Raw genomic sequence first — 22,841 nt, 5'->3', positions numbered from 1 at the left:
AGGCCACTATGGAACTGATCAACTTGACTGCAGATCAAGGCTGTGTTCTTGCGCTGTTTCCCTCTCCTGAGCTCACTTTCCCTTCCTTTTTGTGTCCAGAGTGAATGGCTGCCAGCCCCTGCCAGCTCCTCTTCTCAGAGCAGCCATTTGTGATTCCTGGGAGGCTGCAGGCGTGAATGACTTTCTTAGAGTCCAGCACAGAGCAATCACTTGTTACATTGAGTTTTCTTTTTTGCCCCCTCTCCAGATACAGCACAAAGAATCCTTCTCTGCAGTCAGAGACGGTTCATTACAAGAGAGGGGTGAGCCAGCAATTCTCCCTGCCTTCCTTCAAGATTGATTTCTCAGACTGGAAGGACGATGAGGTAAATCTCTCCTTAGATTTCCCTCTTCTCCAAAACCCTATTGTTCCAGAAACACTGGGCTCTGTTTGTTTAACTTCCTGAGTTGTAGCTGGAAAATTACCAGTCCATGGCATGATCTGTCAGTGTGGGGTGAAGGGCCCTGGGAAAAATGGGTCTGAAACATTCAGGACAACTGTTGGGTAGGTATATTAAGCCAAAAAAAAAAAGGGGGGGGGGGCATGGGATGGGGCGGGTTGGACTGTCTGTCGAGATCTCAGATACCTGGAGTAGATTGGAACTTATCTACAGCTCTCTGGGTGAATGACACTGGTGCCATCTCCAGAGGAAGCTGCTGCTTTTTCATCCAGTCTTGATGTGATGTTCTCCCAACTGATCAGGGCACTATGGGAGCTCAGGAACGCAAGTCCCCTTCAGAGAGGCATTTATCACCTAGTAATGTGTCTGGTTACACAGAGCCTGCAGAAAAGTCGGTGTCCACTTAGCAAACGTATTAAACCACATGATTGATAAGTAAACTTCTTTTTAAAGAGAGAGTCTCCAGTTACAATATTCACTTCTTTTTTTTTTTTTTTTTTTACCCCATCAAAGGAAGTCAGAATCATACAAGCAGGGTGGAATTTGATCGCTTTGAAAATAAATACTTATCTTCTCTAGAAAAGAGTACAATTCTGAATTGTGTTCTGAGCTGTGAATTAGTATTAGTATTCCACTTCTCATGATGTCCTACTGGTGAATCGGCGTGTGTTTGTTTTTTCCTAGTGTGTGTCTGTTACAGAATATTGAGGGGGCGCATATGTGTTCATAGATTCCAAGGCTAGAAGGGATGAGGGACCGCTGCAATCATGTAGCCTGATCTCCTGTGTAACACAGGCCAGAGAACTGCCCCACAATCATTCCTATTTGAACTAGAGTAGATAGTTTAGAAAAGCATCCCCCAAATCTTGATTTAAAAATTGCCAGTAATGGAGAATTCACCACAACCCTTTTGGAAAGATGCTACAAAGGTAATTGAGCCTATAAGGCATATCTGCATTCATTCACAGGTTTCAAAGAACTCAAGATCACCATGACTGGAGCTGTGTTGGTTGGGAAAGTGAGCGTTTATGTATAGCCTTCCATAAGCTTCCCTTTGTCCGGTATCTGATAGATAAGAAGATTCTTACAAGAAAATGAAAGGGATTCTATCAAGTCATGTGGGCCCAAAACATAAAGGGATATGTCAACTCCAAAATGATACTGTGTGACATGTTAGTTACTGTTATTACAAGTAACTTGCCTACCTTCCTAGAACTGAGAGATTAGCGAGAAAAAGATTGGTATTTTTTCTGGGTTTCTTTGTATGTTTAACAGCATTTTTGGTATGTTTAATTTCACTGTTCCATCTGGTTTATCAGCCTTAGGGTGAGACTTTTATGTCTGCTGATTTTAATTTCAAAATGATGGTGCACCTTACTGCAGAGGAGGATTGTGAGATCAGAGGTGACTGAGCTAGTCACTGCATTTCTTTTCTTTTGTTTCCATTTTTCCCAGCACCTGCCAGTTAAGTAAATATTGGGTGGGATCTTTCTCAGTTTAAAATATCGTGTTTACCATAACTGATGTTAACCACCCTTGGACGGCATAGTTGTCAAATTACTAAAATACTGATGGTGAATATGCCTCTAAACCTAGCTAGCGAGCTGTAAGGGTTCCCTGTTCATATAAATGAGTTATTACCTGGTATTTTAATCATGCTGAAGTCTATCTCAGTCGTATCTTGGCATTGAGACCAACATGTGAACTACACTCTGTACAAAATAGCATTTTCTCTGATTGGTTTTAAATTTGCCTCATTTCAGTTCCTAAATTCCCTTTATTTTTGTCTCCTGGGACAAGATTAATAGGCGCATCTGACTGGCTTCCTCAATACCATTTCCTTTAGCTTATCCTCGGAACTTGTCACATATCACTAGCTATGGAAGGCTGGGTTTTCTTTAGCTAAATACTTTCCTTGCCTATGTGCTAGAGGAAGTGGCGTCCTTTGAGTCAGTAACATACCAGTGCTCCAGCATGGAATTGCGGGAAGCTTTGCTGCTAGAGGTGCTGTCCTTGTTGATGAGCTATAATACCAAGGTCTTGGCCATTTGTGGTTAATGATGCTCTCTGCTCAGAAGAGTATTATGAGTGGTATTAATCCAGGTGTTTTGGCCAGATTCCAACCAAGATAGGGACTTTCTCTAACCCTCACCCTACTGTCCAAGTTCAACTGGATATGATGATATTCACTTCCTGTCCCAAACTGTTGTAATGCTGCAGTGCATGGTTAAACGTGGAAACAAAAAAAACCCTATATATGTTGTGCAATCCCAGCAGAGCGAATAGCCATTGGTAAAATACACCCCTAACCATAGTTTCAAAACAAACCGTAAGGCAATTACCAGGCTCTTCCCCATGATCCTGAGAAATCTGGGCTGCAGATGTTCTAGTTTCTCTGCCAATAGATGACCTCACAAGTACACCTACGACAGCCTGAAAGAACTGTCCCATTCTCAGCCCTGCTTTTCGTTCCCTTTGTCACTCGCTCTGATGAAGGAAGCAAGATGCTGGCAGCCCAGACTCTCCTCAGCCTCTTAGAAAAGCAAATTTGTTCAAATCCTCTGTTAATGGCATTTCTGACCAGCCAGAGTCACTTGTAATTGTGCAAACAGGTTTTTAACTCTTAGCAAAAGTTTTGCAGCTCGTCTTTAAACAGCTGTGTGTCAGCAGAGGTGGAGGTGATCTGTGTATTGCACATCTGTTGATCAAGTCTTCAAAGCTCTTTGGAGTCAGAGGTACTATAGAAACATAAGCTGTAAACCCCCTTCCCATCTCCTCTTCGGACCAAATTCTGCTGATCCACTCTGCCGATCTGTTGCATAATCAGCCCTGCCGTCTGGCAGGTCTGCAACTGACTTCACTGGGAGTCCTGCTTGGAGAGCAAATGTAGAACAGGCAGCATGGCTCAGAGGAGGGTTTCTGTGTGTATATCTACCTTCCCTTCCCCCCTCCACGCCCAATAACATGCATGTGGCTAGGTCTTCCTAACTACTCTCTGAAATGCAGCACTCCTGTCGGACATCAAACTGTGTGCTGCTGTTCAGCTGTATTCACTTAAACCCTGTGGACTGCTTGCCAGCTTCACTGTTAGTTTGTCAGAATAAGATGGAGTTCATGCTTTTGCCTACTGCAGTGGTTGTATATGACACAGCCCTTGACCACATGACAGGATGGAAAGCAGTCTTGCCTGGGGTGGCTGGCTGGATAAATCTTACTAAGTGCATGTTTTAGTTTGTCTTTACAAATGTGTTGGTTCATTGGCAAACTGTACTAAGAGGCTTTCGTTGTCGAAAGACTGTCTTCTACACATCCAAGAGGGAACATGAAGTGCAGCCTTTGGGAGACCGTACATTCAGACAGTGCACAAATTCACAAAGTACTTCTGGCCTATGCTTTCCCCGCCAAACGTGCCAAAATGTAGCTGTGCTCTTGCAATAGTAGATTGGGAGCAGAAAGAAAAGGAGTACTTGTGGCACCTTAGAGACTTAGCATCCGATGAAGTGAGCTGTAGCTCACGAAAGCTTATGCTCAAATTGGTTAGTCTCTAAGGTGCCACAAGTACTCCTTTTCTTTTTGCGAATACAGATTAACACGGCTGCTTCTCTGAAACCTGGGAGCAGAAAGCGGAGCAGGAACCTAAGAGCTGCTTTCAGCTGCACCTTAGTCAATTATCTTTAATGAGTTGGGAATGTTTGGAGTGAGACATGGTAGTTTTGAAAATGTGGTATAGAAATGGCTAGCTAGAGACGCAGCGAACCCCTGCAGAGGATCTCGCAGTGTTTGAGGCTGAGCTGAGACAGGAAGTGGTTTCAGTCACAAGACCTTTAATAGCAACTGGTCTAAATTGATACATAGTCATGTCATTATATAGTTGAGAACTGAAAATTTTTCTAGGAAGCCTGTAGACTAACCATAGTTAAACATTTCCTAGAACATTCGGCCTCTGTAACGATTAGACTGAAGCTAGGAATAAAAAGGTGGTAGATTCCCAATTTTCTATTCTCCTGCACCCTCCACAAAGTAAATTAAGCCTGGTCTACATTGCAAAGTTAGGTCGATGCAAGATAGCATACGTGGACCTAGTTGTGCATTTGTCTATTCTTAACTTTGTCTCCCACCAATGGAAGTGCCCCATTACGCTGACACCATAAGCAGCGAAGAGCCATAGCCATTGTACTTAGGTCAATGCAGTGCAAGTGTAGACGCCGTGTTACTTATGTCGACCTTAACTGTCCTCCAGCAGCTGTCCCACAATGCCCCACACTGACTGCTTTGGTCATCATTGTGAACTCTGCTTCCCCGGGGTCACAGAGACCAGAACCCCCACCTCCACCCCTTAAAGCCCTGCACATTTTTGAAATTCCTTTTCCTGATTGCCTGGCTTGTCGACCACACCTAACAGCTCTCTCTTGTTGAGTGAAACTGCACAGTTGACCATGATGGCTGCACACTCCTGCCTGGAGTAGGCAGGAGATATTGGATCTCCTGGGCCTGTGGGGAGAAAAGGCTGTGCAGGCATAGATCTGAACCAGCAGTAGAAACCTTGACATCCATGAGCAAATTGCTCAGGGGATGCAAGAGAAGGGGCATGACCAGGGACCACCAGCAGTGCCGCGTGAAAGTCAAGGAACTGCAGAAGATGTACCAGAAGGCCAGGAAGGCCAACAATCGGTCTAGTGCCGAGCCACAGACCTGCTGCTCTTACAAAGATCTGTTTGCCATCCTCGGTGGAGACCCCACCACCACCCCCAGCACCGTGGATATCTCTGAGGAGCCTGAGTCACAGGTCCCTGCCATGAACAGCAAGGAGGACGTGGAGGAGGAGGAATATGGGAGACAGGTGACCGGGGGAATCCAGCTGCACAGTGAGGACCAGTTTTTGATTCCACCGCAATCCAGCCAGTCCTGCCTTTTGATCCTGGGCAAGTCCACTGCAGGGTAAAGAGCCTTGGTAAGTGTGTGTGGATAAATATTTCAGTTACAGGAGTGGCATCTCCAAAGTAGCAGGGCATTCTTATTAATTGATTCTTGCTAGAAGAGGGAGTGGTACAACCAAGAGAGGTAGAGTTTGCTATCAGGTTTTCATTCCCCTCTAGAGTTAGGCAAGGGGGCCACGTGTTTATGTACACAGGGATGTCCCTTGAATTCTCCATGAACATCTCAATGAAACTTTCATGGCAGTCCTCTTCCATTGTCAGCCGAAGGTTGCTAGGGAGGGCTGTCTTATTTCTTCTACCGTGGTAGGACGCTGTCCCATGCCACTTGGTGATCATTTTAGCAGGCACCATTGCAGTACACAGGCTAGCAGCATATGAGCCGGGCAGCTTTGGGACACCAGCAGCAGCTGTGCTCTCTCTGCCTCTGTTACCCTCAGGGCTGAGATATCAGTTAAAATCACCCTCGTCTGTGCCATTCAGTATACAGTGCCATTGCCTTGTATGACTAGAATCATGTGATCAAACAATTCCCTCCTCATTTCCCCTACCCCCAGTGGATCATACTCACCATGGCTGGTGCAGTGACTGGTGCCGTGCACAAGCAATCCCAAGTAGAAGCAAGAATGCAGAGCTTAAAACTTTAGAGGAGCAACGGGAGTGAATTGAGCATCTTAAGTTTTGCTTTCTGTGGTGAATATGCTGACAGTGGTACCTCTGTGTGTTTATATCTGCAGCTGCTGCCATTGCGACCTTCAGGGTTTCCCCCTCCATACTGGCAGAGCCAGATAAGGAGGACAAAAAGGAGAACTCAGGATGACATCTTTAATGAGATCCTGTATTGCACTGCACCATGAGCACAGGGCCTGGAGGATGAACTTTGTGGACACCTGGAGAAGGAAAGAGTGGAGGAGAAAGGCTCAGGAGTTCCAGCAGGACAAGGAGACGGAAATGCACCAAGACATAATGGGGCTTCTCAGACAGCAAACACAAATGCTGCAGACTCTGGTGCAGGTTTAACAATCTCAGGTTCACCTCTCTTTGCAGCCCATTGAGAACCCAATATTGGGACCTCCCTACAGACCCCCTTCTCAACATTTCACGTGTAATCAGGGGTCACTGCAGTACCCCTGCCGCTCCACCCGGGGGCACATGAAAAACAATCACAGCTTTACATACACTGACCCATGACAGCCACAGTCGGTGTATTTGTAGCTGAAATGGACATGAATGTTCTTTCCCCTTCACAAGTTCTGTTCTCTTAATAAATTCCATTTTTAATGGATTTGTTTTGAAATTGCACGGGTTCTTTTTGCACTGAATTTGTTACAGAATAAAATTCTATTATTTGTAACCATTCATTTTTATTAGTTCACAACATATGCTGCTGAGTGCTCAGCAGTTCTGAAAGCAGCCAATTACCTGTTACTGTAAAGTGTCTCACAACTCATAAGGTCATTCAGAAACAACATTAATAGGTGCATTGACAATGTTGTATTACTACACGTACAGCAATCACCACACGATTCCTACCAGGCCACTAAAGAGCAGGGTGAGGTAGAGCCCACTACACCAACACATGCTACTGTGGCTCACTGTTAAAATGGTCTTACAAAGCTTCCCTGAGCTGTGTAGCTCCACACTGAACTCTTCTAATAGCCCTTGTATCTGGCTGTCCAGATTCAGCAGACAGCTGCTCTGCCTCTACCCGCCAGAAACGTTTTTCTCCCTTGCTTCACAGATGTTATGCAGGACACAACAGGTAGCAATAGCCATTGGCTTATTTTTCTCACTGAGGTCACTGAGTAAACAGCGCCTGCGTCCCTTCAAATGACCAAAAGTGCACTCAACTGTCATTCTGCATTGCTGAAAGAAAGTCCCTGCTTGCAGCTTTCTGAACAGTCCTGTGTTCTTAACGATGAGAGCATCGTGCACCTTCCCTGAGCAGCCCACACTGATATCAGTAAGGTGTTCCCAGTGATCCACCAACACTTGCCTAACTGTGGAATATTAGCCCTTTCTGTTGATATACTCTCTGTGGCGTGGTGGTCTGGTGCCAGAATAGGGATGTGTGTGCCGTTTATTGCTCCACTGTAGTTCAGGAACCCCATTGCTGCAAATCCATCCACTATGTCCTGCACATTGCCGAGAATCACAGCCCTGCGTATCAGGAGGCGATTAATGGCCCTGCACATTTGCATCACAGCAGTCCCCGCAGTGGATTTCCCGACTCCAAATTGATTTCCTGCTGATCGGTATAAATTTGGCGTTGCAAGTTTCCGCAATGCAATCACCATTCGCTTCTCTGCTGCCAGTGCAGCTCTCATTTTGGTGTCCCTACGCTGGAGAGCTGGGGCAAGCTCAGCAAACAGATCCAGGAATATGGCCTTGCGCATCTGAAAGTTCTGGAGCCACTGCTTGTCATCCCAAACCTGCATTACGATGTGATCTCACCAGTCGGTGCTTGTTTCTCAGTCCCAGAAGTGGTGCTCCACCATCTGCAGCTGCTCCGCAAATGCTGCCCACAAACTTGAATTGGTTCTCGCTATGGCCCACAGCACGCTATCCTCCAGGGAAATGTCACGTTCCTCACGCATTCAGTAGTTCTTGCATCTCTGCAAATTCCTCAGGATCAGGCGCCCTGTGCTTGCAACATTCATGACACTAGTGCAGAGTTATACAGGTGCCATGCTTCTGTCAGACGTGGCGGACAGTGAAGAGGGCCATGTGGGTTTGGGGGATTTTGAAAAAAGGTGCAAAGATTTTGGGATACAGATAAAATTATGGGATGGAGACAGTTGCAAACTGGGAAGTTGACCCCGTGCTCCCAGTCAGTCTTGTGCGACTCGTTTTGGCCGCATCATGCATTGCCAAGACTTCCCAAAATACAGTGTGCTGGAAGGTGGTGAGTTGCATAGTGGGATACCTATCCACACTCTGCATCGATACAAGCAATCCTGGTGAGTACGCACACTGCCAACACAAAGGGGCCGGTATGCACGCACATGAGCAGTGTACCAACTGCAGCAGCTCTGTGCCGACCTAACTTCCGCCGACATAAGTTTGTAGTGGAAATCTGGACTAAGGCCAGGTCTATGCTAAAAAGTTGACTTGACCCAGCTACCTCGCTCAGGGGTGTGAAAAATCCACACCCCCTGAGCGACATGGTTAAGCCAACCTACATCCCAGTGTAGATCCCGTTGACCTAGCGAGGGAAGAACCCCTGTGCTGCTGCAGCTTTTCTAGTGAAGATCTACTCTAGCCCTGGGAGCTTGCTGCAGCCTGATAGGCCTAAGATATTACGTATGCTGCCCGTCTGGTGGCAGTACAGCAGGGTATTTAATGGGCCACATTGTACTTGGTAGGTGGTACTAGTATACTTTGTATCTGAGGGCTTGTCTACACTTGAAGGGCTACAGCAGCACAACTTCAGCTGCATTGCCATAGCGCTTCAGTGTAGACCCTACCTACACCAGTGGGAGAGGTTCTACCGTCCATGAGGCCATCAACCCAGCACGCTCTGTACTGGATCAGCTAAACTACATGGCTCAGGTTGTGGATCTTTCACAACTCTGAGTGATGTAGCAGGATCGACCTAACTTTTTAGTGCAGCGCAGGCCTAAGAGATCCACTGTTACACCTTTTAAAAATAGCAAAAATAACAAGGACTCCTCGTTATTTTTGCTGATACAGAGTAACACGGCTACCACGCTGAAACCTTTTAAAATTTAGGTTATAATTAATGGAAGGAAGCACACTGAACAGAGAGAGGTAATGGGATGGTGGGTCTCTGTTTTCTATAGAAATGCCCCTTGTGCCATGGTTTGAAAATGAAGCCATTCTCAGCATACTAAATGCTCCCCTGAAGGAACATCATGAACAGCTGTGGGTAAAGTTACTAGGTTTAAATTAAGCTCATAGCAGTTAGAGATGGAAAGACATGCTAGAACTTCAAGTGCAGTACAGGATAGTTATCCCTACTCAGAAGCTCTCTTGGGTATTATGCTTTTAACTACATGGGAGTTTACTCTCTTCTGTTTCTCCTCTCCCCCTTCCTCCCTGCCCCCGATTTGCCAGATGTACTCAGGGTCTCCTGCTGAGAAACTACACAGCTGAAAAGGAGTGCTCTGGATGTTTGGAATTCCAGCAGTCAACAGTTATAAAGCATTCTTTTTAGAGATACTAGGTGATAAAATCAGTCCTAGATGAAGTCTGGGGAAAAAACAAGATAAAGGGGGGGTCCAATTGGAGAGGCTCACCGCTGCTCCCTGAGGACTGCTTTTTCATTGGTGGATGTCTCGTGCTCTAGAAGACAAGTGTTGTTGCTTTGAAATTAAGTCTCTAGCCCCATGAAGATAACCTTCAAATTGCAAACTGCCTGTAACCACTGTGCAGTGCCGTCTGCCTCTGGCTGCAGACAGCCTGAAACAATACCTCTGAGAGGAGTGAGCTGCTCCCATTTGACTCATTTGGGTGAGAACGGCGAAACCTAAAGATTAAAATGTTCTGACCTTTTGCTGCTGATCAAACCCAATGAGCGAGAGTGTCTATTTATCAGCTACCTGATGTTGGATCCAGAAAAGCTGGTCATCAGTACAGATACCAGGAGGAGCGTATCTGGATGCCTGTCTGTGACCCAAGGAGAAGATGTGGTATATAACCTGTCTCATACTGTGGACCATCATTCTCACTCCTCCATTTCCAGAGTGAACCTTGAGCATCTGGAACTTTTTTGTAACCTCCTGCAGGAATTCATCATTCTCTTCCTTTTCTAGTGCGCGCACACGATGCTGGCATGTGGGGATGTGTCCAAACCTCTTCTGGCGCTTTTCAGAACGAACACAGACACTCTTTCCTTTCTCACAATGTTTTGCTTTTGTGAAGCAGCTGTGTGAGCCCTTTCTGGAATTGGGCCTTTCTGTGGCTTTGAGGGAATCTAGTGACCTATAGCCTGCAGGCATTGATTTCTTTGTCACTACTGCTGGATTGGCAGGGCTGGAAAGTGAAGCCGTCAGGTAGCCATGGAATGAGCCTGGGCAGTGTCATCCCCTCGCAGCTCTGTTACCTCCTGCTGTTGCGATTCAGCTTGACTTGAGGGTAGGGTGCCAGCAGTCCTGTATTACAAGGGACATCCCTTATTTAAATGGAAAATTACCTGTCCCTTACTAAATTGGGACACCTTTTATCCCATATTTCAACAGCAGGGGGCCAGTCAGTACTCACAGGTGCATCTTTCCACTCCCCTCCCAACTCTGGCCCTTCAGTGCTGCGCAGGGAAAGCAGACTGGGCTCAGGGCTGGGAGGGGAGTGGACAGATACACCCATGATTACTGGCCTCCTACTGACTCTAGCCGCTGAGCGCAGTCCCCTCTGCTTTCCCTGCACAGGCTGTCTGTCTGTCTGGCAGGGCAAGTGGATGGGGCTGCGTGCCCTGGTGCTGTGCTGAAGGGCCAGGGTCAGGAAGGAGCTCTGTCTGGCAGCAGGGTGCACAGCACGGCAGCAGGCAAAGACCAGCCATGCAGCCTCCAACTTGGCTCTTGGCGCCTGTGCAGACCCTGAATGGCAGTCACAGTGGCTGCTGGCCCAGCATCTGACGCCCTGGGCTCTCTGCAGCATCCAGAGCTGGGGAGAGAGAAACCTAGGAAGCATGGGGTGGGGAGAAAGGGACATGGCCCCAGAGGTTCAAGTCTCATACTCTACAGATGCATGCTCTGGTCTCATTATTCCTGTGAAATTGAAGGCATAGGAGTTCTAGGGTGTGCGTTTGGGGTGGGGGGAGCAGTTCAAGTCCATTTTTACCCTATTGGAAGGAAAGGCCAGATGTTCATTGAACCTCTTGAGCCTGGCAACATCTTTCCCCGGTATTATTTTCCAGCCTCTCTCCTTTGAATCAGGCCCCCTCCTGCCAGCTTTGTTAATTCACTACTTTGGGGTATCTGCATTCTTAGCATCCGAAGTGTGTGTGTGTGTGTGTGTGTGTGTGTGTGTGTGTGTGTGTAAGGCTACATCTGCAGTACGAGCCAGAGGTGTCACTCCCCTGCTTGTGTACACATGCTCATGCCGGCTCTCATGAAGTTTGTGCTAATATAAATAGCAGCGTAGCCTTGATATCACGCGTAGCGGCTTTGGGGGCACGGCTGAGCCAAACCTCCCTGAAACTAGTGGGTATGTGCTCAGCATGGCTCAACCATCCCTCTGCTGCATCTACCCGGGCTACCATGGCTACACATCTATTTATGCTCAGGTAGCATGAGCAGGGGAATCGCACCCGAGCTCATGGTGAAGATGTCACTTCAGGCACTGTGCTTTCACTTGCCAGCAAGAGCAGAAGGCTGGCTCCTTTCAGTGCTTTTTTAATGCAGTAAACAGCTATAACGATGAGGCCATTAATGGCAACTAACAACTTGAGGTGGCTTTTGAAAGCAGCATATTGCCCACAACAGCCCTTTAGGGTTCTGTTTGCAGGCAAAGTTGATTAGTTGCTAGGGAACTTCTAATTATCTGTCTGGGGATATACACGTGAATAGGGTCTCCTTGCCTGAGGCGTTTGGTTGGCCTGGTGGCTTTGATAAATGAGACCCGATAAAAGAGGGAAAGTATCTGCACTGTGAGGTCGTTTTGCTGCTTTACATGCTGTGTAAAGATGGCCTAAAAGGAATTTTCTGCTTATTTTTTTTCCGTAGGAATATTGGGTTTTTGTTGTTATGTTGTTGGTGTTGGAGGACTCATTGGATACCTCAGAGATCTGACTTAGGGGCTTTATCCTTTCTCCCACCAAATGCAGAACGTTAACAGTTGGACCGCCATTTCTCATTCCCCCAGGCACCCATCTGTGGTGGTATGTGTGTGCTGTTTTGTAGAACAAGGGTGATTATCCTGAAGTGCAGGGGGAGAACTCTTGGTCTGCAAATTGGAACTTGGCTGTGGTATTCCGCTATGTCTGTGTGAACCTTGCTCATGTAGCTCAGATCCCCTGTGCACATCTGACAGCAGGTGTGCCATAAGTGTATGTGACATTGATGAGTCTGACACAGTGTTTGGATACTATTGTGAGATAGGTGCTGTAGTTAAATGTTCCTATTTTCTGAACTGTGGAGGACTCAGAGAGCAGGAAGAGGCCTTGAAAGGGTCATTTCTGATAGTCCGACCTAGGATGATCACTTGTTCATCTTAAAATAAATCTGTGAATAATAGGCCCCATCTTTATCCAATGGACTCTTCTTTCTTGCTCATTAGGAGTCCAGAAGAAAGGCTGAGAAGAAAGGCTCTTCTCAAGTCAGCCTTCAATTTAAATTGCAAACAGACTTGGAGGGCAAGTGGGACCATGGACAACACCAGCCCTGGGGGGAAGGGCATGGAGGAGGGCAAGAAACCTAGCCTGTTTTGGGGCACCACAGCCTCAATAACCTCAGGTACTGAGTTTCTTGCCCTCCTCCATGCCTTTCCCCCAAGGGCTGGTGCCTTCTCCAGCTGGAAGCCGGTCCCTTTCACTCTGCTCTTCTGCCTTGGAGATCTCATGGCCAGTGCTGAGCACAAGAGAAGCCATGGCTTAGTGTGTAACTGCAGCTACTTAGAGCTCTGTAGCTAACAGACTTAGTCAGGCTTGCAAGTTGAGCCAGGGAACTGATGCAGTAGTTTCAGAAAACTCCAAGAAATGAATTCCTGAGCCACCTCCTCTCCTGGCATCTGACGATACTTTAAAGTTCCATTTTCTGTAATTTATAAGATTCCCTGCAGTTCTTAAAGTGCTTTATGAAGTTCAGGCAATGGAAGCATTTGGGCCTATGCTGTGCACTCTCAAGTGAGATTTTAAATTGTCACTGTCTGCTGTTGTTTTGAAATTCGTGTTCCTGACCTACTGTGTACACAACATGGCAGGAGAGGAAAATCCGTGTGCTGTGTTTCAGGGGGAGAGGTTTATGCCAGATTGCAATTTTACTGATCTGGGGTGTGTGATAATCTAACATCAAGGACTGTATGTGGCACTCTGGGTTTCTTTCGTGGTATAGGCAGGGTTGCTAATTTACCAGCTGAAGAACATGCTTTTAAAATGTTGTAGCCTATTATTATTGTGCTGAGGTATAAAGTGGGAAGCAAAATCTGTACCACACCACTTAGGACATTACTGCTGTGATAGAATCACAGAACTGCAGAACTGGAAGGGACCTCGGTGGGTTATCTAGTCCAGTCCCCTGCACTGAGGCAGGACTAAGGATTATCTAGACCATCGCTGACAAGTGTTTGTCTAACCTGCTCTTAAAAAACCTCCTTTGACTGAAATTCCACAACCTCTTTAGATAATTTGTTCTAGTGCTTAACTATCCTGAGAGTTAGGAAGTTTTTTCCTAATGGCCAACCTAGAAGTCCCTTGCTGCAATTTAAGTCCATTACTTGTCCTGTCCTCGGTGGATAAGAAGAATAATTTAATACCCTCCTGTTTATAACTACCACTTATATACTGAAGACTGTTATGTCCCCCCTCAGTCTTCTCTTCTCCTGACTAAACAAACCCAGTTTTTTCAATCACTCCTCGCATGTCATGTTTTCTAGACCTTTAATCATTTTTGTTGCTCCTCTCTGGATTTTCTCCAATTTTGTCCACATCTTTCCTGAAGTGTGCGGCCCAGAATGGGACCCAGTGCTCCAGTTGAGGCCTTATCGATGCTGAGTAAAGAGAGAGAATTACTTCTCTTGCCTTGCTTGCAACACTACTGCTAATGCATCCCAGAATGACGTTTGCTTTTTTTGCAGCAGTATTTCACTATTGACTCATATTTAGTTTGTGATACGTAGTTTGTATAAAACAGGAAGCAAAATCTGCAACACTACCCTTAGATACTGCTACTACAGCGTACCATTCCGACGCATCACTAATGGCATTAGTTATTTTCTAGATACTTTGTGCAGCTGGAAATTGCACAGGAGCTCCTTTGGATATGTGAATTGGTGGGGTGCAAATAAATCCAAATTGCTCTGGTTCCTTAGTCTGCTAGCCATGTTTCCTGTTTAATCACTCTACCCGTAATAAATATGTTCATTTCTTCCTTCTGGAAGATAAGCGTTGTCTTATGTTTGGTACAGATTCTTTGTGTTCATTGGAAGTGGGGATTGACAGCCCATCAGAATGACATCCTCTCTCTGCAGAACAAGTACAGCACAGGAGGTGGCCGGGGAGTCCCCCTGTACTACCTCACCAGAGTGCCTCTGCTCTACCCTGGCAGCCCCACCCCCTAAAGCTGGGAGGGGAGCTCAGCCACCCAGGCCTAACAAAGAATCATCACTTTTTGTGGGCCACACTCTGTATCACAATACAGCTCCCCACAGCCAGCCACCAGTCTTGAGCCTTACTTTTTAATCTGTCTTGGAGTTGGCTTAACGTGGGCTTTGTCTCTCATTATTGAAACCCCGTTTTCTTTCTTCTCAGTTGAACTTTGATTTGGATCGTGGCGTGTTCCCTGTGGTGATCCAAGCCGTAGTGGATGAAGGGGATGGTAAGCTAGATGCTTTTTCATTGATTGGTTGTTTCTCCAAGCTCCTTGGAGGCTTTGTCTGCACTGTGAACTCGGTGATTGAGTCCCCCTCTCTCATACGCACACGCACACTAGCTCTCAGCAAGCTAACGAGAGCACGCATAGCAGTGTAGCCTCAGTAGCACAAGGGGTGTCAGCAGCCGCATGGCTGAGCCGTGCTGAGTACGTACCCACCAGTTTCGGGGCGGGGGTTGGACTCAGCACGACTCAGCCATGCCTCCACTGCCAGTACCTGTGTTTCTGCGGCTACCCTGCTCTTTATACTTGTGCTAGCTCCAGCCTGAGTATATGTACATAAGCAGGGGAATCACACCCTTGGCTTGCATGTAGAGATAGCTGTAGAGGGGTGCTACCCCCAAACACGAGCTTCATGCAGGATGGGGCTTAATGACTCCATGTGCTTCCGGTGTTTCAGGAATGTGACTTAAACATCCAGGGGAAAGGGGCCCAGGTAACAGTCAAATCTGCCTTTTACACTCAGATTTCATTTGGAGAGGAAGGGTGGTCTTATGGCTAAGGCACTGGCTAGGTCAGACCTTGGTTCAGTTCCTGGCTGTGCCACAGACTGTGGTGTGACCTGGGGCAAGTCCCTTCATCCTGCTGCACCTCAGTTCCCATCTGTAAAATGGGGATAGTAATACTTGCTCTTTGTCTGATCAGACTGCAAGTCCTCTGGCTATGTGTATGTGCAGGCAGGCAGGCCCTGATCTGTGTGAAATCTTTAGGTGCTGTTATAATATTAATGTTTCCAAGCTCTTCAAATCACTGTTAAATCAAACTGTTTTTACAGTGAAACCTAACTTTGAATGTTGAAAGGCTTTTGTTAGTTCAAAGGGCAGCTGAATTCTTTCGGCCCTACTTGACAATCAGCCAGAGCAGCTTTTTATTTGTTGGTTTTTAATACATTCACCCATTTAAAAACATTCATTGCTTTTTTTTGATGCATGGCTGGCTAATAAATATCTAGACTGCCATTCATGTTGCATGAGGTTTGTTCCTCTGCAGGCTGTGTGTGTGGCTACCACTCCTTCTGAATGTCGGCAGTTAATGGGAGACATTTTGGTTACCTTTGTCCTAAACGCAGTCCTTTCCCTATTGAAGTCAATGGGGCCAGGATTTCACCCTAGTTTTTTTTTGTTTTTTTTTTTTGTAATGTCTTCCAAAGCAGAGACCAACAGATTATTTACAGTAACTCCATTTCCAGCACAAACATTGCAGCATTGTGCTAGGACATGGGAACCAGAAATGTGAAACTGTCCAGAAACTGATGGCAAGCAAAACCAGTTGAGAAAAATCCCCAAATATGAACCAACATGAAGTTGAGCAATAAGGCATAATACAGCATGAAGGAAAGGAGTTGTAAAATGTTTGCAGTTGTAATAATCTAAGGTGCTGTTAGTAACACTGGTAAAGAAGTTTGGTTTTTCTTAGATGTAAAAGTGTCTCTTTCATTATGTCTGGGGAGTGCTTTGACAATCTACTTGTATACTGCAGTGGTGCGTATATATAGAAATGCCTATCATGGCCTGATAAATAGAACAAGAAGAGATGGGGAATAAGGAAGCAAGCATACAGCTGTGTGCATACTGCAGTGTCTCTTAGTCAATAATGCACTCTCATTTGATTTAATAAACTCTGTAAATCTGTCCTAATAACCTAGACAGGCAATGGCTTTTAAATCGCCTCCTGGAAAAAATATCAACGCACACAGTATATGACACTGCAAAGGGATCTGAGAAAATCTGATGTGCCTTTTTCTTTCCTTTTAATGAATGAAAGAGCTAGTAGTAGGTGTTCTGATCACCTGGTAAGTGATAGGCATGTACATTAAATAAAATTGAATGGTAAATGAAAAGAGCAATCAGCAAAATGCTTTGTTTGTCCGAAAGCTGCCAGGAGATGCTTGCTTTCTGTGCAGAACTGTGAGTATAAAGCTACTGGGCTGGAACTGGAACTGCTCTAAGTTTAAAATCCTTAATGGAGGGGAGATTTCTGTGCAGCATGTGACTGTCCAGTTCTGGCTATGCAAGCTGCCTGCATGAACAGGCGTAGTTTCCGTTTAGGTTCTTCTATCTCTAACTTGGCTTTAAAATGGTTTATGGGAGAGCTGAAGTTAATTCCATTGCTCAGATTAGAATTTATACTGGCTTGTTTGCAGAAAAATCGTGTTTCCCCCTCACTGATAGCAGGGAGGGGATCAGCCCCCCTGGCCCTCCATACACACACTGTTATCTTTGCCAACTATACTTTACCTGCTAAAGACTCTCTGTGAGAGCTCGGTGTGACCCCAAGGGTCACCAGTCACTCTTGGCAAGAGAGTCCATAGTTCCTCCTCCCACATGTTGCTTTTTTAAGCCAGAATCAAATGAATGGGTTGCCTTGTCGTTTATACCCTTTGGGGCTGCAAAGGAACTACCGAGCTCCCTTCCCTTTGGAAGCAGAGTCATTTCCTTCTGCCGTTACTAGCCTGGGAGCTGACAGCAGAATCTGCAGGTCACTCAAAACCTTCCCTGCATCCCTAGCTAGTTGCCATGTGGTCATGTGAGTGGGACCAAAGGCAGTTATACCCCTTGTCCCCCTTGTCTTGCCTCGTGACTCCTCCAGACTCTCATCCGAGGCTCTGCATGTACAAGTCTGACTCCTAAAACACGCTGTCTTTGCCTGGCTCCTGAGTGTTGATGGAGCCACACGTACAGTGCTGGAAGCTTCAGCAGTTGCTTTTGAGCTCTCCTAGAAGAATGAGATCACCCCCAATTGGGAAGGGGCCAAACGTGATATCTGTTTTGGGGGAAAAAGACAGAAGGGGCCAGAGAATGAAACCAAGATGTTTGTGTCTGTACTTGATAAACTGCTGGTACAATTAATAAATGCATTGGGAATCCCTAGGACTAGAGTAAAATAAGGCAATAAACACTGAGGATTTGCCAGCTGTAGATAAACCAGCCTGACGTCTCTCTTTGCGAGGGTAACAAGCTTAGGGAGTAAAAGAAACCCAGCAAGCTTTTCGCTCTCACTGCTTTGGTGTCTGTAAAGGAGAAGCTGGATTGCACGGAACAGCTGCGAGAGATGCAGCTGGTAAAATGGATCTGAGTGGGCAGTGGTTCACAGGCTGTCTGCAGGATGGAGGTGCCATTTGGCCCTACAGGGCTGTTCTCTGGGCCCAAGTGTTTACCATTCTCCAGAGGCTAATGTGGAGAAGCCACTAATTGAATTCCTGGACAGTATAAACTGGGAGAGCTGTTGACATTGCAGACAAGGATGAAAATGCAGCATGGGCCAATTAAAGGGGGAAATGGGATAGAATTCAACTTGTGTGCAGCAGCTGGATTCCCAGTCATAATAATCTGGGCTGTTACATTCTTTATGCTGAACCCCTTCTCCCCAACATGCTCCAAACCATAAGGGGATTGGCCTCACAGAGCAATAGCCATGAAATACTCTCTCTCCCCCTTTCCTGCCCCCCCCACCCCCCCACCGAAAAATGGCGGGGAGAAGCATAACCCTCGTTCTATTCCCTGTGTGTGTGGTGGGCTTGGAGGTGCCAACCTTGTTCAAGGTTTTAACCAATGTTGTTCTCTCTTTCCAGTGGTGGTTGAAGTTACTGGCCATGCTCACGTTCTCCTGGCTGCATTTGAAAAGGTAACTGAGCCCTGCCGTTCTGCTTCCTTTCCTGTGTGTCCACATAGCCACGTGGATGGAAGTGTCCATGGTACAGAATGTCTGTCTTTTGTTCTGTTTCACGTGACTGGGGCTCCCAGGTGCTACCATAATACGCTACCATCATATGTAACATACATCAGCTCCCATGCAGGTGTATTCAGTACACAGAGTTGTGGTGGTCAACCAGCCAATTGTAGGCAACATCTCCTGGTCACCTGAGGATTGGAATGATTCCAGCATCCAGGATGTTTAAATGCAGTGGTGTTTAGACAAAAGAAGGCTGTCATGGTAGTATGATCAGAGCCTTAAGATCCATCTGCAGGACCAGATCTGCTATATGACTGTTCAGTCTGAGACCAAATCCTGTTACAAACTGGTGCTATGTCATATGTGAAGACCAGGGCTCTCACAGTGTTTGGGAACATGGTAATAGTAGCTTATTCCCACCCAGAGGGCAAATCTAAACCATGATATGTTACAGGGAACTCTGCTGTATGGATAGGTCCTTGTATTTTTGATTGTCTCCCCCCCCCGCGGCATGCAGATTCTGATAGCAGTGCAGCTACTGCTTCTCCATGCTGCAGCTGTTAAGGCATCTTAGTGGGAATACCTAGAGGTTGTTCAGGGAGTTTAGTGGTGCAAACTGCACTTGAGGGTGAGGCGAGAGGGGCTGGGAGAGCGATCGGAGGGAGCAGCGTGTTTGCTTTTCTTTTTCCGAGCCGTGGACTAGTACCCCAAGTGTGGGAGTCTGCAATGCCTGAGGTCTAAGCCTGGTTCTGCTCAGGGCTTGCTGGGACCCTGGCCAAGTTGCACAACCTCCCTGCCCCAGTTTTCCCAGCTGTAACATGGTGGGGATAGCTTCCTCCAAGGGAGTGGGAGGGCTAATCAGTCGGTGCTGGAGAAAACCCCTGGCTGGAAAGGTGCTCTGGGAACTAAGTTATTTTACGTGGTGTTTGCTGACCTTGGAGGTGGATAAAAAGTCTCTCTTCGATCTGCTTTGGGGAGTGGGGAGGCCCACCGGTGGATAGAGAGAGCTCAGCTGGGGGTGCCATCTGCCAGCTAGGGAACTGTTAGAACAAGGAAAAGGGCAGCTTTCGCTTCCTCTGGGAATTCCCTCCTGCCTCTTCCCTAAATTCTCCTGGAAGCAGGAAGAGCAAACTTGCTCTCTCCCAGTATATCTGGCCCTGCCCATACTGTGAATCAGGAGAGAGCCGGGCAGGTATTGAAACCTGCAATGGTCAGAGCCAGGCTGTTGCCTGTGGTGGGAGATTCTCTAGGTGCCCCTTTGGGACTATGATGAGATTATGGGAAGGATCAGGCCCTTGTTCCATGTGAGACAAAAGTGAGTGGTGTTGCACGGTGCCTGGTGAATTAACGTCTGTAGCCAAAGCGTTCACCGTTCCCTGCTCTCCAAAGACCCTTAGTTATTCCCCTTGCTGCTGCCTTCGTGCCCTCTTGGCTGTAGCTAGCGCCAAATCCACTGCCAGTGTAATTTTGTATGCAGGACAGTCAGAGGGATGGGGTTTGTCTCGCCACTATCCGCTTGAGAAGACCAAGCTCACCACTCTCGCATAGTGCCCAGCCTCCTGTGGCTGCGGAGCTGGAGTCCTGAAATGAACCTTGCTCTGCATTCCTGGCATCATATTCTAGCACCATGTGGCCAGCCTTTATAATAAACGCTTCTTATAGAAATCTGTTCCCCATGCCCTCTGGCTGATGGAGCAAGTTTTGTCTCCTGAGCTGTGAGAATTGGCACCTCACTGTGACTGATACCGGAAGGTGCAACATTCCATGGTGCATGATAATTCTGTTAGAAATCATTAGTGCTGCTGTGATAGTTTCCATTTCAGTAGCACTTTCTGTCCCAGAGAGTCCAACACTCTGGATGCACAGTGACACCGACACTCAGCTCACTCTGGGAGAGAGGCAGCAGCTAGTACTCACACGGCATGTTGCCGCATGGTGGGGAGGAGCAGAGTGGCCCACGGGCTGCTCGCTTTCCAAGCAAGGCAGAAAGGATCTTGGGGTTTTGAGCCCTCCTGGAACTTTCTCTCCTTCAGAAGATCCAAGGGCTTAACCTGTAATTCCAAGGAGTCTGGGTGCTTTTGACCTGATGCATAGAGCACTGAGATCTCCAGCTATTGTACTGTGGAGGTCCATGGGGTTTCGGCTGAAGGGGAAGCATGCCAAGTGCACCTTATGCCAGGTGGAGATGAGTGGCTCCCTAATATTTAGAGAGCAGAGCAAGGTGCTCAGCAAAACTCAAAAGCACCTAAAGCTGCCTGGGCCATTGCATCAGTGGTGCTGAGCTCAGTCCAGTGCCCAGACCTCTTGAGTGCCCCATGTTTGAACACAAGGACTGAGAGTGCTCCATCATTCCTCTTCACTCTCCACCTGCTCTGTGCTTGCTAGCCCACCAGCTGGACATCACCATCCTTGGTGCAGCCTGCTCCTAGGTATTGGTGATTTTCCTGGGCGGTCCTGAGTGCCTCCTGCTAGACTTGGCTGCCAGACTGCTTCAGGGAGCATTGCACCACAGCCCCTGCCTTCAGCACAGCCCAGCCAGTGTGGAATGGAGGGTGGAGTCCCAGGGCAGTAAGGAGTCTGTGATCACTGTATGGGGTTCCCCTCATGCTGTGGAGGGGCTGATGGCCCAGCTGATCCTGGACTGGGGGTGGAACACACCCATGGCTCCTTCTCCTAAACCATAGCCCCCCCATCTTCCTGCCCCCATAGCTGGCCCTTGGTTTCCTGTGTCTTGTTGAATGTCACCTTAAAGGCTAAATGCAGACCAACCCTCCCCTATTGGGCCTGGGACAGTCAGGAGGGACACCCTCTTCTCTGGGGAACCTCCCATGCCCTGACCATGTTATGAGGGGCTAGGTTACCTGCTTTATTTCCTTGATTTCTAGCCCTGTTTGTTTGGCCCCCTGTGTCCGGGGTTGCTGGCGAGCGTGGAGGGTTATTCTTTGCCTGGTGTTTTGGGAGCACAGTGGAGGCGGGTTGGCCTGATCCGTGGCCCTGTGTGAGGCATTGCAGAGTGGGAGGGTTGGAAAGGGGGTGGGGGGGGGGGGTGCAGTAAAGAGGAGTAGCTGGTTACCTGTTTGAAGACTGAGGAGCAATGTTGCCTGTGCCATGCCAGCAGGTGGCTTGCTAGTGAGTGGCAGACTGGGAGCTGAACAATTTTAACATTAGGGTGTTTTATAGACAGGAGTTCTTTGTCAGTCCATTCGCTGAGCAATGTGTATGTCCCCAGGGGCAGCCTTGGCCTCCCTCAGACTGTTCATGCAGCAGGCCAGAACTCTCGGTGGCCTTGCATGGAATTCACGTTGCTGGCTGATGCCATTCGGGTCCTGCCCAGCGTTGGGCACAGAATATAGTGGCAATTTCCAGAATGTGCTGCCCACTGCTGAGCAAATGGAGGGAGCCTCTAGGACCCTTCTCCAGAGGGCTAAGCAGCCAGGAGTCTTGGTGGAAGACGCAGGAAAGTGTAAAGGGAGCCATGGAATTGGGATATGGTTCCTTGACTTTGCTTGATGGGATTGTGACGCAGTGATGGGTGATGCATGTTTGCAACCTGAGAGCGCATCCTGCCATGATCCTGTCATGGCTCCAAAACTCTGCTCGCAAGGCTGAGCTACCCAACTGCAGTCTGAACAGAGAGCTTGTGAAGTGCAGTGACCATTGAGGACTTTAGCCCCATCGGCAGCAGATATCAGAGGCCAGGGGAGGTTGAACCTTCCCAAACAGCCCTGCATGGTGGCTCTGTCCCCAGGTCCCCTCCTGCTTCCCTGCGCTCTACAGCTCTTCCCCCATGACCGGGGCCCCAGGCTGGGGCTAGTGGGGGCCAGCCTGCAGCCAGGAACTCCGGGTGGCTGGAGCCAGTGCTCACACCACCCACGTGGTGCTCCGGGACTGGGGGCGTTCAGGCGGCCTGCGGGGAGGGGGGGCTGCAGGGCCTTGGACAGAAGGGGCAGGCTGGGGGCTAGCCTCCCCGAGCCCACGGTTCACCCATCGCCCATGTTTGGCAGACTAGGGAAGGCAAATCCAAGCATAGATGGAACATAGCAGCAAAATGTCCCTTGCAGCCCCCCGCACTGCTCATGAAAGGAATACAGGCTTCAAGCAACCAGGAAGCTGCACGTTTTCTGCTCTGCCAGTTTTCTGCTCTGCAGCCGCAGCCTTGCTCCTTCCAGACAATCTCCACCCCAGCCATGGCCCTCCCCACCTTGTTTGCTTAAAGCACATTTACTCTCCTTAGAAAGGTCTGGGGCTGT

The 22,841-nt window shown here is 47.8% G+C and overlaps 1 protein-coding gene across 3 annotated transcripts in view; it reads left to right on the top strand.

The window, feature by feature from the left end:
* Nucleotides 1–22,841, top strand: part of MGRN1 (mahogunin ring finger 1) — a 105,561-nt gene that overhangs the window by 45,725 nt on the left and 36,995 nt on the right. For 2 of the 3 annotated variants that reach the window (XM_074965661.1, XM_074965660.1), the window contains exons 5-7: nucleotides 248–365; nucleotides 14,799–14,865; nucleotides 18,491–18,543. In XM_074965661.1, the coding sequence (XP_074821762.1) occupies nucleotides 248–365; nucleotides 14,799–14,865; nucleotides 18,491–18,543 (238 nt within the window). Of the gene's footprint in view, nucleotides 1–247; nucleotides 366–14,798; nucleotides 14,866–16,793; nucleotides 16,827–18,490; nucleotides 18,544–22,841 lie in introns of all 3 variants that reach the window. The other variant, XM_074965659.1, reaches the window with a different exon arrangement.

The sequence above is a fragment of the Natator depressus genome, chromosome 10 (assembly GCF_965152275.1).
Source record: "Natator depressus isolate rNatDep1 chromosome 10, rNatDep2.hap1, whole genome shotgun sequence".
Lineage (NCBI taxonomy): Eukaryota > Metazoa > Chordata > Testudines > Cheloniidae > Natator > Natator depressus.
This window is presented reverse-complemented; position numbering and strand designations above follow the sequence as displayed.